An 11,805-nucleotide genomic window follows, 5' to 3' on the forward strand; every position below is an offset into this window, starting at 1 on the left:
CTTTTATCTAAATTTATGAACTGCTATCTAGTGTATTATTGAACAATATATACCAGAGTGGTTATAAGTAGGTTCTGGAGTTAGATCACCAGGGCTCAAATTCCAACCCTGCAACATTCTAGTTATATGTATGATCTTCAATAAGGTATTGGTTTTTCTGTGCCCTGTTAACTCATCTGCAAAATGGGAATAGTACCTAGATTCTGGAATGTTTGTGATTAACTGAGGTAATCTATGTAAAACATCTAGACCAGGGTCTAGAATACAGTAAGTGCTATATGAGGTCCTGACATGTTTGTACAGGTATGTATGTATGTGGTATGTGTTCTCCATTTGGAATTAGAAAAATTATTACAAGAGAATGAGAAAATGAAACAGGTGCTACCAGAAGTGTTAAGTATTCAAAGGATGGGATAATTAAACACAATTAAATATAATCAGCTTAGGGAAAGCAATGGCATTTCAACTGAATCCTAAACATTTTAATTACATAGAATTTTAAATCACTTTTGAATGCATTAGTTCATTTAATCCTTAAACTCCATAAGATAATTTTGTTTTATGGGGGCAGAAAATAAAGGATGGTAACTCAAAATGCCCAAGGTGCAAAGAGTTAGGAAGTGAAAGCTAAGATTAAGAGAGGTATCACTGTGCTTGGAGCTCAGTAGTTGCTCTCTATACATCTGCATTTTTCCATTAGAGACAAATGGGAACGCAATACATGGATTGAACACACAGGACCAAAGGTAGAAAGCAATATTGCAAGCTCTTGAAACTGCTTAAACAAAAAATGGTGGTGTGAAATTACATGGCTTTCTGGGTAAACTGACAATATGTGCTAAAGATGGAACATAACACAGTACCTTGCAAAGGAAGTCTTTGGCTGAATGGCATCTTTCAGATGCTATTCCTTCAGTTTAGCAATCATTTATGGCAATAATCCCTAGGCTTCCAGTTGAGGAAGCCAATATAACTGTGGCCTCTGTCTTGAAAGAGAGAAAGGGGAGAGGAGGGGAGGGGAGGAGAGGGGAAAGGAAGGTAGGAGGGAAGGAAGAAGGAAGGAAGGAAGGAAGGAAGGAAGGAAGGAAGGAAGGAAGGAAGGAAGGAAGGAAGGAAGGAAGGGAGGGAGGGAGGGAGGGAGGGAGGGAGGGAGGGAGGGAGGGAGGGAGGGAATAAGGTTGGTTATCTGTCATATGACTGCAGTACCTAATGGGGTGTTGTTTTAAATATTCACAACAGGAGGTCATGTAAAATAACGAGCATGATTATACTAAGGTAATTCTTCTCACTATAAATGTTCTGAATGAATCTTAATTCTCAACAAAATTAACAATTTTACTGACAACTGATTTTGAAACATAGCAAACCCAGTTTCCTAATCTTGGTGATAGAGCAAAACACAAAATATGTTAATATTACTTTTTTTAAAGATTGCATTTATTTTATAGAGAGAATGAGCATGAGCAGGGGAGAGTAAGAGGGAGAAGCAGACTCCCTACTGTACAAGGAGCTGACGCAGGACTCAATCCAAGGACCGAGATGATGATCTAAGCAGAAGGCAGACGTTTTACTGTCGGAGCCACCCAGGCACCTTCCCCCCTTATTTTTTTTTTAAAGATTTTAAGTAATTTCTACACCCAACATGCGGCTCAAACTTTAAACCCTGAAATTGTGTCACATACTCTACTGAGCGAGCCAATCTGGTGCCCCTGGGTCAAGTATCTCCTAAGTACCATGTGCCATGTGTTAGGTGCTGGCATTACACAAAAATTCTGTGCTTGTTAATGTTACTTCTGAGTGCTAAGAACCTAAGTTTCAAGTTGCATATAATTCATCAGTGTATTATTAGTTATCTGTGAAATTGTAGAAGAGTCTCACTCAACTCCTCCGGGCCTCAGTTTCCTCTACTTGCAAAATATTGTTGATGGAACAGTTTTAAAGCAGTTTGAGTAGGACTTGATGGAACAGTTTTAAAGCAGTTTGAGTAGGACTCTGAAAGTGCATCGTCTTATCAATGAAGAAATTAGAAAGAAATATCTAACACATCTACATATTCTCAAACTTTTGAATTACTGTCCTTATATTAGTTTCAAAACCACATGCAACAACTACCAGGTATTGCAGACAGCTCAACCGATCTGATCAATTAGTCATATAGGAATAAAATTACCTGAAAATCAACATACTCTATCTAAAATTAAGTCTTTCAGTGTGTACTCTGAACAGGATGAGAGGCCTAATCACAGGTTAACATAAGAAATATTTGTCTCAAAATAATGCATTTGACAAGTCTCATCATTAAAATTCCTTTTATTTTTCCTTCAGAGAAAATGAAATATGCCTGAAGTCCTGAATCAATTATTTCTTCTTAGTTTTCCAGCAGCTGTCATTTGTCTTCTTTTGGTCTGTTCAGTAGAAAGTGAACTATCTGAAGTAGGACATCGTCATTAAAACCTTTCACATTATTATCCTCAATTGTTTCATAGAGAGGTTTACTTTGTGTCCCCCAACATATATTTTTACGAGGGTTATTTTGATCAGCTTGTGTAGTCAGTGCCAAAGTATTTAACTGGTAGCAGAAAAAGGAAAAGTACTTTCCATCTGTGATCACGCCCTGAGAGACAAAAGGCCGAGTAACATCTGCTTCACTCCAAAATCCTACAGAAAAAAGTTATATTGAAATTTACATACAGAATACACTTTACCAAAACAAAACATTTGCACATTAGAGGGTATCAAATATTCCCTATAACCTAGATATTTTACCTACCAAATTCCTGAAGATCTCAAAGTTTTCCTCATCTTCTCCAATCTAATCCTATATTCTATTTTTGCATCAAAAATTATTCTCTCCCTTCTAATATCCCCAAACTTACAACACATTCTCAGAAACTTCAGTCTTCAACAGCTTTCTACCTCAAGTCACTTTATTTAAAAAAAAAAAAAAAAAAAAAAAAAAAGGCAGCAAGATCTTTCAGTGCAGATCTCCCCTACATCTGGTACTAACTACCTTCAAATACACTCATTTTTCTGGTACGGTATCATCTAGCACCTAATAACCATTATGGCCATTTACTTCACCAAATCTATAAAAAAAAAAAAAAAAAATACCATCAGAAAAAAAAAAAGGACTTTTTAAGGACTTCAATCACATCCTCAAATTGTTCTTCCTTCACATATTCTGAAATTGGTTTTATGCCTTGGTGTCGTGTCATTGGTTGCAGGATGCTTTTAAATACCTTTACTACTCAAATTTTCTGGCTGCTTCTTCTTCTAGATTGACTGGCTTTAACACTTTTAAATCCCACTGCCAGGCCAAGCAGTTTTTTTTTCCTTCTACATATTTTCTATCAGCCTTAATGAAGACAGTCAATGAATAATATGGTTAGCACCTGTAATTAATTATAGGAAAAAAGCACTTTACGTTAGACATTCTAACTAACGTCTTTGAGAAATATTCCTCCATTTCTGCTTCATTCTTAATCCTATTCTTATTCTCTCCATTTAATTCAACAATTTTGAGTAAAGGATTAATAGAAATTATATACATATATATGAAGAAAAAAAGGTGAGCCTAGAAATAATTAAATCTGTATTAAATTCCTCCTGGGAACTCATATAGGATTAATCTGGTTACACATTACAGTTTATTACTTCAGGTTTTGTAATAAAATCCAAATGCCTCCCAGCAGGCTCTCAAAGTCCTCTTGATATGGCCTCTGGCTTCCTTTATCTCATCCTGCATCACTCTCCTCTTTCCCTTTCTTCATTGTTCTTTAAATACTTCAAGTCCATTCCTACCTCAGAGACTTTTACTTGTATTCCTTTTGCCTGGAAGTGTCTTTCCTCCAAGTTTATGCTTAGGCAGCTATTCAACAGTCAGGTCTTTGTTCAAATACCACTTTTTAGAGACCTCCCCTCAATTACTCCATTTATTTTTGTTTTTGAAAATATTTTATTTAAATTCAATTTGCCAACATATAGTGTAACATGAATTACTCCAGTTAAATACATTCAGCCCCTTATCTCATACCTATACCTTGTAAGTCATTCTATCCCTTACACAGTATATTTCCTCCACACTACTACCACTAACTAAAAATACTACATGTTTATTATCTTTTACTCTCCTCACTGTAAGTTCAGTGACAGCAGGATCTGCCTGCTTCATTCAACACTACATCTCCAAGGCCAACACTGCTTGGTTCCAAAAAGCATTCGCTATTTACTGAATGAATAAACAATCTCTTAATCCACATCCTGCATAAAGCCTTCAAAGATATTATACAGAAGAGTTGTGATTTAATATAAAATTAAATCCACCAAAGCACTTCTCTTTCCAGCATCAGAGAGCTGCTATGATCTCCAGAGTTGACTTAGTTGGCTATAGTCATTCACATGCCTAAGGGCATCAGAAAAAATATTTACACAAAAGCGGTCAAAGTAAAAGATTAAAAAAACTAAACACCACTTGCCAGTTGCAAATGTAAAATATTTAATTACAAATTTTAAAACTACTGTATTTTGTCATTGAAAGTTTTCAAAATGTTAAGATTCAACTTACACTTAACCCAGAGAAACCACTAAATTCTTAAAATGTCACAGGTATCTTCCTAGAATAATGCCATAAAATTAGTTTTACCTTGATACATAGCTTGTGCTCCAGTCCACGCAAAGAGGCTTGCAATAGCATTAGCTCTAAAAACAACTTCTATCTGATCAGCACAGTTCCTTTTCAAAAGCCTTTCCCTTTTTAATTTGTCAGGTAATAGATGAAACTGTGTGTGACCATAACAATATGGATCTGCTGTCTTTGAGCCTGAAGAGCAAAAAAAAAAAAAAAAAAAAAAAAAAAAATTTCAGATGAAATGTGCATGTGAACATCTGGAGCATACGTCCTTAGTTTTTGCTTCAAACTCATCTTTCTCCTCTACACGTTGTGTGATCAGTATTCAAAATACACAAGTGGCAAAGTTGATTTACTTCATTGGTTATAGAATGAAGTTAAACTTCACGTGAAAGTACAACCTGCTAGCTATCATCAAGCCCACTATGATGACACAGGATAAATCAAAAGAATGTATGTAAATTTATTTAAAATTCCCTGTTCTGGGACGACTGGGTGGCTCATCGATTTACCGCCTCCTTCCAGCCCAGGGCGTGATCCTGGAGTCTCAGGATCGAATCTCACATCAGGCTCACTGCATGGAGCCTGCTTCTCCCTCTGCCTGTGTCTCCACCTCTCTCTCTGTGTCCTCTCATGAATAAATATAATCAAATAAATAAATAAATAAATAAATAAATAAATAAATAAATAAATAAATAAATAAATAAAATGAAATTCCGTTAGTTTTTTCAAATCTTTTATTCATCTTTGGGAGCTACGTTATTTTCCTTGTCTTATTCTCCAAATGATAAAAACATTTCATTAGTCTCCACCTTGTTCCTAACGTTTTTTGGAAAATTATTTTTATACTATATTTCCACGTAAGGAAAATGAGAGCCAATACTTCATGAAATGCTGATATTCTTGACTTTAATAGTAAAATCTTTTCAATCAAAATTTCCCATAATTCACACTCTAAGACCACGATGACACAGAAGGGGCTGATAAAATACATCTGGAAGACTAGTATAAAGCTAGTTTCTTAAAATTTTCAAGTTAACTATAAATTAATAGACAAAAAGACAGCAAAAATATAAGCTACACAAGGACAGACACCAGGCCTTATTAATTTTTATATTCTTAATGGTTCTCACAGTGTGTGGCATAAACAGATTTTATCTATCTATCTATCTATCTATCTATCTATCTATCTATCTATCTATTTTCAAACAGAAGGTTTTAATAAAAAAGCCAATCACTGCCTCAAGTCTGGTCCTTTACTGGTTTACTTTTGAAAAAAGACAAATTACTTTTTCTGCATAATATATCAACAAAACCTAACATGTAAAACTATTTTTTAAAGTTAAATGCTGCTAACTCAGTAGAAACAAAATTTTAAATGGTGAGCTGAAAGAGTATTTTTCCCCAATTTTCGTGCATATTGCAATAACCTGAGATTATGAATTACATTGCTTGTAAACTACCTGAACCTCTTCGTCATCAAGAATTATATGGTACATCTGCACAGGAGCCTCTGTACACAATGATGGCACAATATTTCAAAAGAAAAACTTACCAATAAATACTGTATTTTCAAATTGTCGTTTGAATAATGGAAGTTTGTCTGGCTTACAAGTCATAACAGGGATTTCGATGGGTATAGAATAATCCAGTGGCACAAACTTAAAGAAAAAGAAGAGTCATAAATAAATTCACAACAACAATAGTATAGTGTACATATTTTACTCACATTCTTTATAGATTTAAGAATCTTAAAATAAGATATTTTTCACAAAATGATTTGGTAACACCACCATCTATCGGGCCAAATCCAGCCAGTCACCTGATTATACAAATAGTTTTATTGCAACACAGTCATGCACATTCATTTACAAATGGTATGTAACTGCTTTTACACTATTTAAGAACTAAGATGAACAGCTGCAACACAGACTTATGGTCCCAAAGCCTAAGATATTCACTGCCTGGACCTTTACAGAATAAACGTGAGAGAGAGAGAGAGTGTGTGTGTGCATGTGTATGTACAGACACACAGACATCACTCAAATATACTTATTTTCTCCAGAAGAACCATAAATATAAAAAATGACCAGCTTACAATGATAAAAATGCCTTGATTTATGATTAGTGTAGTGTATTATAAATTACAAACATAAACTACTATCAATTATTTATATATATTTTTAAAGATTCTATTTATTTCAAGAGTGAGTCTGTGAGAGGACGCAATGGGGGGAGGGGCAGAGAGAGAGGGAGAAGCAGACTACTTTGCTGAGTAGGGAGCCCAGGACCAAGGGCAAGATCCCAGGATCAAGGGATCACGGTCTGAGCCAATGGCAGACGCTTAAGCGAATGAGCCACCCAGGTACCCCATGTTTTTATCGTAAGAAAAGATTTGTATGGTCCTCAAAACTGATGCCTTAACCCTGCTTAAAAATGATTGACATTTGAGAACTATACATACCATAATAGGTTAAAAAGTGAAAAAGCATTTATCCTACGAAGCCCATTACTTAAGTTACCTATGACGTTTCCTCACCAGATGTCAGTAGATATACATGCAGTAATTCCTTACCTCTGGCAGTTGTTTGGATATTCGAATCTGGTTGTGTGGTTTATCATTTATTTGGTATCGTAAAGCATCAACTCGACCTTTCCGATGACCCTTAGAAATAATTTCTTCACCTCGCAACCAGTAAAAGTGAACTGGGCACTTACGATCTGTCAAAACATAATTCAAAATTTTCTTATTTAATAATTTAGATAAATTTGGTTATTATTTGAATACCAACAATATAGAACTTAAGAATAATTGTTCAAATTAAAAATGATCAAAAATTACATTTGATGGAAGATGGAGTCTGGGTTATATGATGATTTACCTTAAGATGACTGTGACTTAATGCTCAAACATTTATTGTCTAGTTGTGCCATCCATCATACACAAAACACTGTAATGGAAGAGGTGTCTCAGTTAAGAATAAACTGTAAAGGAAATAAGACCAACAGGAATATCGCTCGCCAGAAATAAAAAGTTTTTATAGGAGTCACAATTACTAAATCAATCTTCACAATAACTCTCAAAGGAATGTACAGTTGTCATCACCTCCATTTTTTTTTGTAGAGGGATCTGAGTCTTGACAAAGTCAAGTAAGTTTTCCTAGGCCAACAATCAAGAGTAGTCAACATCCACCAGGCTTCTCTCAAGACCACTTCCTTCCCAACTGAGACAGAAATAACATGCACACTACAAGACTCAGTTGAGCACACACCTACAGTTATCACATTAATTCAACAAATATTTATTGACACCTACCAGGCGGTAGATCTAAAATAATCAATACCTTGGAAACACGTATTTTTAAAACTGTCCGTTAATGTTTCATGACCGCACGTAACAGTTAATAGAAGTTGCTGATTGTTTCCTGGGAACCCAAAATGGCTAGGTTTGAATCCTGAACTCCCATCTACCAGCTACAGGTTCTCTGACGAAGTTCATTTTACCTTTCTGTACCTCAGGTTGGTTCTTCCCCCATTTATAAAACAGTGCTACCTCCTCTAAACGGTTACTGTGAGGTTTAAATTGGTTGGCACATACAAGATTTAGAACGGGGCCTGGTACATAGTAAGTACTGGGTAAACGCCAGGTATTTTAATCAGCATCACCTTCAATGTCCACAATCCTACAATAAAGTACTACTACTGTAAATCTCCTCTTGGAAATGAGCAAAAGTAGGCTAAAAGAGGTTCATGAGCTGCCATACAGTCATGTAACCTTTTGGTGGAAGGGCCAAAGCCAACAGCGCCAGGCCTGTCCCTTCTGCGGAGCAACACTGCTCTTCCATTTGGCTGGACCTTCACGAAGCAGAAGGACTGGAGTCGTGGAAGGTTGCACGGCTAGTAAGTAGGGTAGCAGCACAGGCCCCAGAACCCAGGCTCCAGATTCTTGGCGCAGGGACTGCATTAAACCCGGGGGGCGGGGGCGCCCAGCAAGGCGCGAGGACTAGGGGAAAATGAACAATGCATAGAAAGGAAGAGGCGCAGTCCCCACCTCCCCGGGCCGGCGTGGCTGCCGCAAGGCTCACCGAGGGCGGCGGTGGCCAGGACCGGGTTCTGCGCGCTGAGCAGGCCCACGAGGGCGGCCACCAGCTGATCCAGGAAGGGCGAGGCCAGAGCCTCGCGGTCCCCGTAGACGGGCGGGCGCCGCTTGCGCCGCAGGTAGAAGTGCTCCTGCAGGAGGCCGTCACACGCCGCGGCGCGCAGGGCCTCGAGGTCCAGGGCGGGCGCGGGCGCGGGCGCGGGCTCGGCGGGCGGCGGCAGGCCCGACAGGAAGGCGGTCTTGGTGAAGCCCTGGTACCAGCGGTCGGCGTTCAGGGCGAAAGTCTGCGGATAAACCACGTACTTCGTGAACTGCATCTTGGTGAGAATTCGCAGCTTCTCGTCCACCGACTCGGCCGCGTGCACCGACGCCTGCCACCGCTCCACTCGCCGCTGGCGTGCCGCCTTGCTCTTGGCGGTCAGGGAGGCCACAATCGGCGGGTAGCGCGCCACCGGGGCCGCCGTGACATCGGGGGCGGTCACTTCTGGAGCCGAGACGGCGGCCTGGGCCACAGTGTGCAGCGAGGACCCCCGCCCGCGGAGCGCGAGCCTGGAGCACCTGGCCGCCGCCATCTTTGCCCGGGGGTGGGGGTTCGGGCCCGGAAGTTAACCTCAGCCCTCGGCGCGGCGCTCTGGCCGTAAGAACCAATCGGAAGCGGCATTTGAGCCGGGCTTGGGGAGGCCGATTCTCAGTGGGCCTGAGGGGTGTTGCGTCATTCACTTCTTAACCAATCAGATCACTTCTTCGACTTCGTTTCCTGCGCGCCGGGGCGTTTGTAGGCCGACGGCGGAACCTGCGCGCGCAGGTAGGTTTCCCTCGGGCCTAGCGGGGAAAGGGGGAAACTTTCGCGGTGGAGTTGCGGCCGCCCGGGTGGGCCTCTTGTCAGATTTCGCTTGGAACGTTCTGCACCGGGACCTTTAGCCCTTGGTTAAATTTACCGGTTTCATTTGTGTGAGGCGCAGCCCACCTCGTGAGTGTGTTGGTTCTTAGGGTTGGAATTTATTGAAAATAGTGTTTTAACATGTTTTATTGATAATACATGCTCCTTTTTTTTTTTTTTTTTTAAATGATGGAAGCATCGTTTACAGGTGACCACTGCTAATCTTTGGGGAAAGAAATTCCATGTTTCTCTGTGCTAAATGATACATAATTTGTTTAATTTACTTTAATTCCTTTAATTCACAAAAGGGGGAATATACGCTCACTTGGATTTAACGGGGGGGGGGTGCAAAAGAAAATAACAATAAAAATAATCTAAAGAATTGTGTTCGTATTTTGCTCTGTATTAAAACTCACTATTGATCGCACATGAGTCAGTTCCTGCTAATCTGTCAGCAATTTGGGGAAAGGAACTGTTTTACTTTTAATCCTTAGCAATCAATCAATACCTATGCATAGTGGGTAGTCACTAAAAACCTGCTGAAAAAGGTCCCCTAAATAAAAATGTAAGCTCATTTCAGGTCATCTAATTTATTGACTCTATCTTTTATAGCCAAGACCTGGAAAAATACTTATTTGGATTTATTGCAGTAATTTTTGAGGGTATTGAAGACCACACATTTTGTCGCTAAAAGGAAGTTATGCCTTTGCGTTAGAAGTGATGGTGCAATTTAACTATGAAGTTGCAGGTCTGTTAAACTGACATTTAGAAATACATACTTGAAATTCATTACAATAATACCTTCTGTGAGAAGTTGCTAGCAGAATCTCAAATATCCTTTCGACATTAACACAACAAAAGGAGGACATAAAAGAGTTAAGATCCTTAAACCTTATTCAGTATTTGAAAGATGAAAGTGAGGTGCTCAGCATTATCTAAATTGAAGTGACACTTATTTGTGTGAAAAAAATAAATATATCTCATATGCTTTTATACTTATTTCGGTCAGTGAATCAAAATAATTTCAATTTATCCAATATTTGCTGATTATCAACATTATGAACCATGGAGGGAGGCTCTGGGAAAGGAAAGAACATGCGTAGTGAAGGTTGGGGCAGGACCATATAGTATAAACACAAGAGTATACGGGTGAGAAAGAATCAAGCCTGGGCCATGGAAGTAAGTAGGCTTTCTTTTTAGTATGATCCAAAGCTTTTATATTAACACACAAAGAAAGTCATATAGCATGGTAAGAGCAGTATTGGGACTGAAATCCAGTTACCTGCCTCTGTCAGTTTTATTCAATGAACAGTTGTGTTAGGCGGTGAACTAAGTGCTCAGGGTACTGTAAACCAAACAGACGAAAGCTTCACTCTAACAGAAGGAAACATACAGTGCAATATAAAAAATTAAGTAAATGATATGATTTGTTAAAAGTAGGTAAATGCTATGGGAAAAATAGGGCAAGGGAAGTAAGGAGCATCAAAGCAGTCTCCAGAGAGAGGGTTTGCTTGAAATTTAAAGGGTGTGGTCAGCATCACACTCATGGCAAAGATGACACTAAAGGCCTGAAGAAAGTGAGGAAGGGACTGAGGCCAATATCTAGGGAAGGAGGATTCCAGCAGGAAGAACAGCTGGTGCGGAGATGCTGAGATGGGAACCTGCCTGCTGGGCTCAGGAACCAGGAAGGAGGCCAGTGACACTGAAGGAAAAGATAGATGGTGGAGCGTAGAAGGAAATGGGTTAGGAGGAAAAGGAGCCAGAATTTGGAGGTTCCCAGAGGCAATTGCTAGGATTGTTAAGGCTCTTAATAGTCTGAGAGGAATGGGAAAGCATTGGATATTTCTACTCAGAGGAAGGTCCACAGTATGATTTAGGTTTTAAAATAATTACTCCATGTATTAGGCAGTGATGTGCTTAAACAACAGAAATTTATTCCCTCCTAGTTCTAAAGACTGGAAATCTGAGATCCGGGTGACAGCATAGTTTGGCTCTGGTGAGAGCTCTCTTCCTGGCTTGAAGACAGTTGCCTTCAGAATGCCTGGGTGGCTCAGTTGGTTAAGCATCTGCCTTCTGCTCAGGTCACGATCGCACGGTCCTGGGATCGATCCCCACATCAGGCTCCTTGCTCAGTGGGGAGCCTGCTTCTCCTTCTGCTGCTCCCCTTGCTTGTGCTCTCTCTCTCTGATGAATAAATAA

The 11,805-nt window shown here is 39.4% G+C and overlaps 1 protein-coding gene across 1 annotated transcript; it reads right to left on the bottom strand.

Annotated features, from left to right (window-relative positions):
• Positions 1–2,292: 2,292 nt before the first annotated feature.
• Positions 2,293–9,333, bottom strand: MRPS30 (mitochondrial ribosomal protein S30). Its single transcript, XM_025434198.3, has 5 exons — positions 8,713–9,333; positions 7,203–7,348; positions 6,183–6,288; positions 4,643–4,819; positions 2,293–2,658 (listed from the first exon to the last, which is right to left on the bottom strand). The coding sequence occupies exons 1-5, from the start codon at positions 9,296–9,298 to the stop codon at positions 2,387–2,389; spliced, it is 1,287 nt and encodes a 428-aa protein (XP_025289983.3). The 5' UTR covers positions 9,299–9,333; the 3' UTR covers positions 2,293–2,386.
• Between the last annotated feature and the right edge of the window lie 2,472 nt (positions 9,334–11,805).

Source organism: Canis lupus, chromosome 4 (genome assembly GCF_003254725.2).
Source record: "Canis lupus dingo isolate Sandy chromosome 4, ASM325472v2, whole genome shotgun sequence".
Taxonomy (NCBI): Eukaryota; Metazoa; Chordata; class Mammalia; order Carnivora; family Canidae; genus Canis; species Canis lupus.

Bases quoted from the DNA above. Each gene is read 5' to 3' on its own strand.
- MRPS30 (XM_025434198.3), bottom strand. From the start codon at position 9,298: ATGGCGGCGGCCAGGTGCTCCAGGCTCGCGCTCCGCGGGCGGGGGTCC. The intron at 6,289-7,202 runs GTAAGGAATTAC...TTTTTCTTTAAG, and splicing joins TATCCAAACAACTGCCAGAG to TTTGTGCCACTGGATTATTC. The intron at 4,820-6,182 runs GTAAGTTTTTCT...TTTGCTCTTCAG, and splicing joins TGAAAATACAGTATTTATTG to GCTCAAAGACAGCAGATCCA.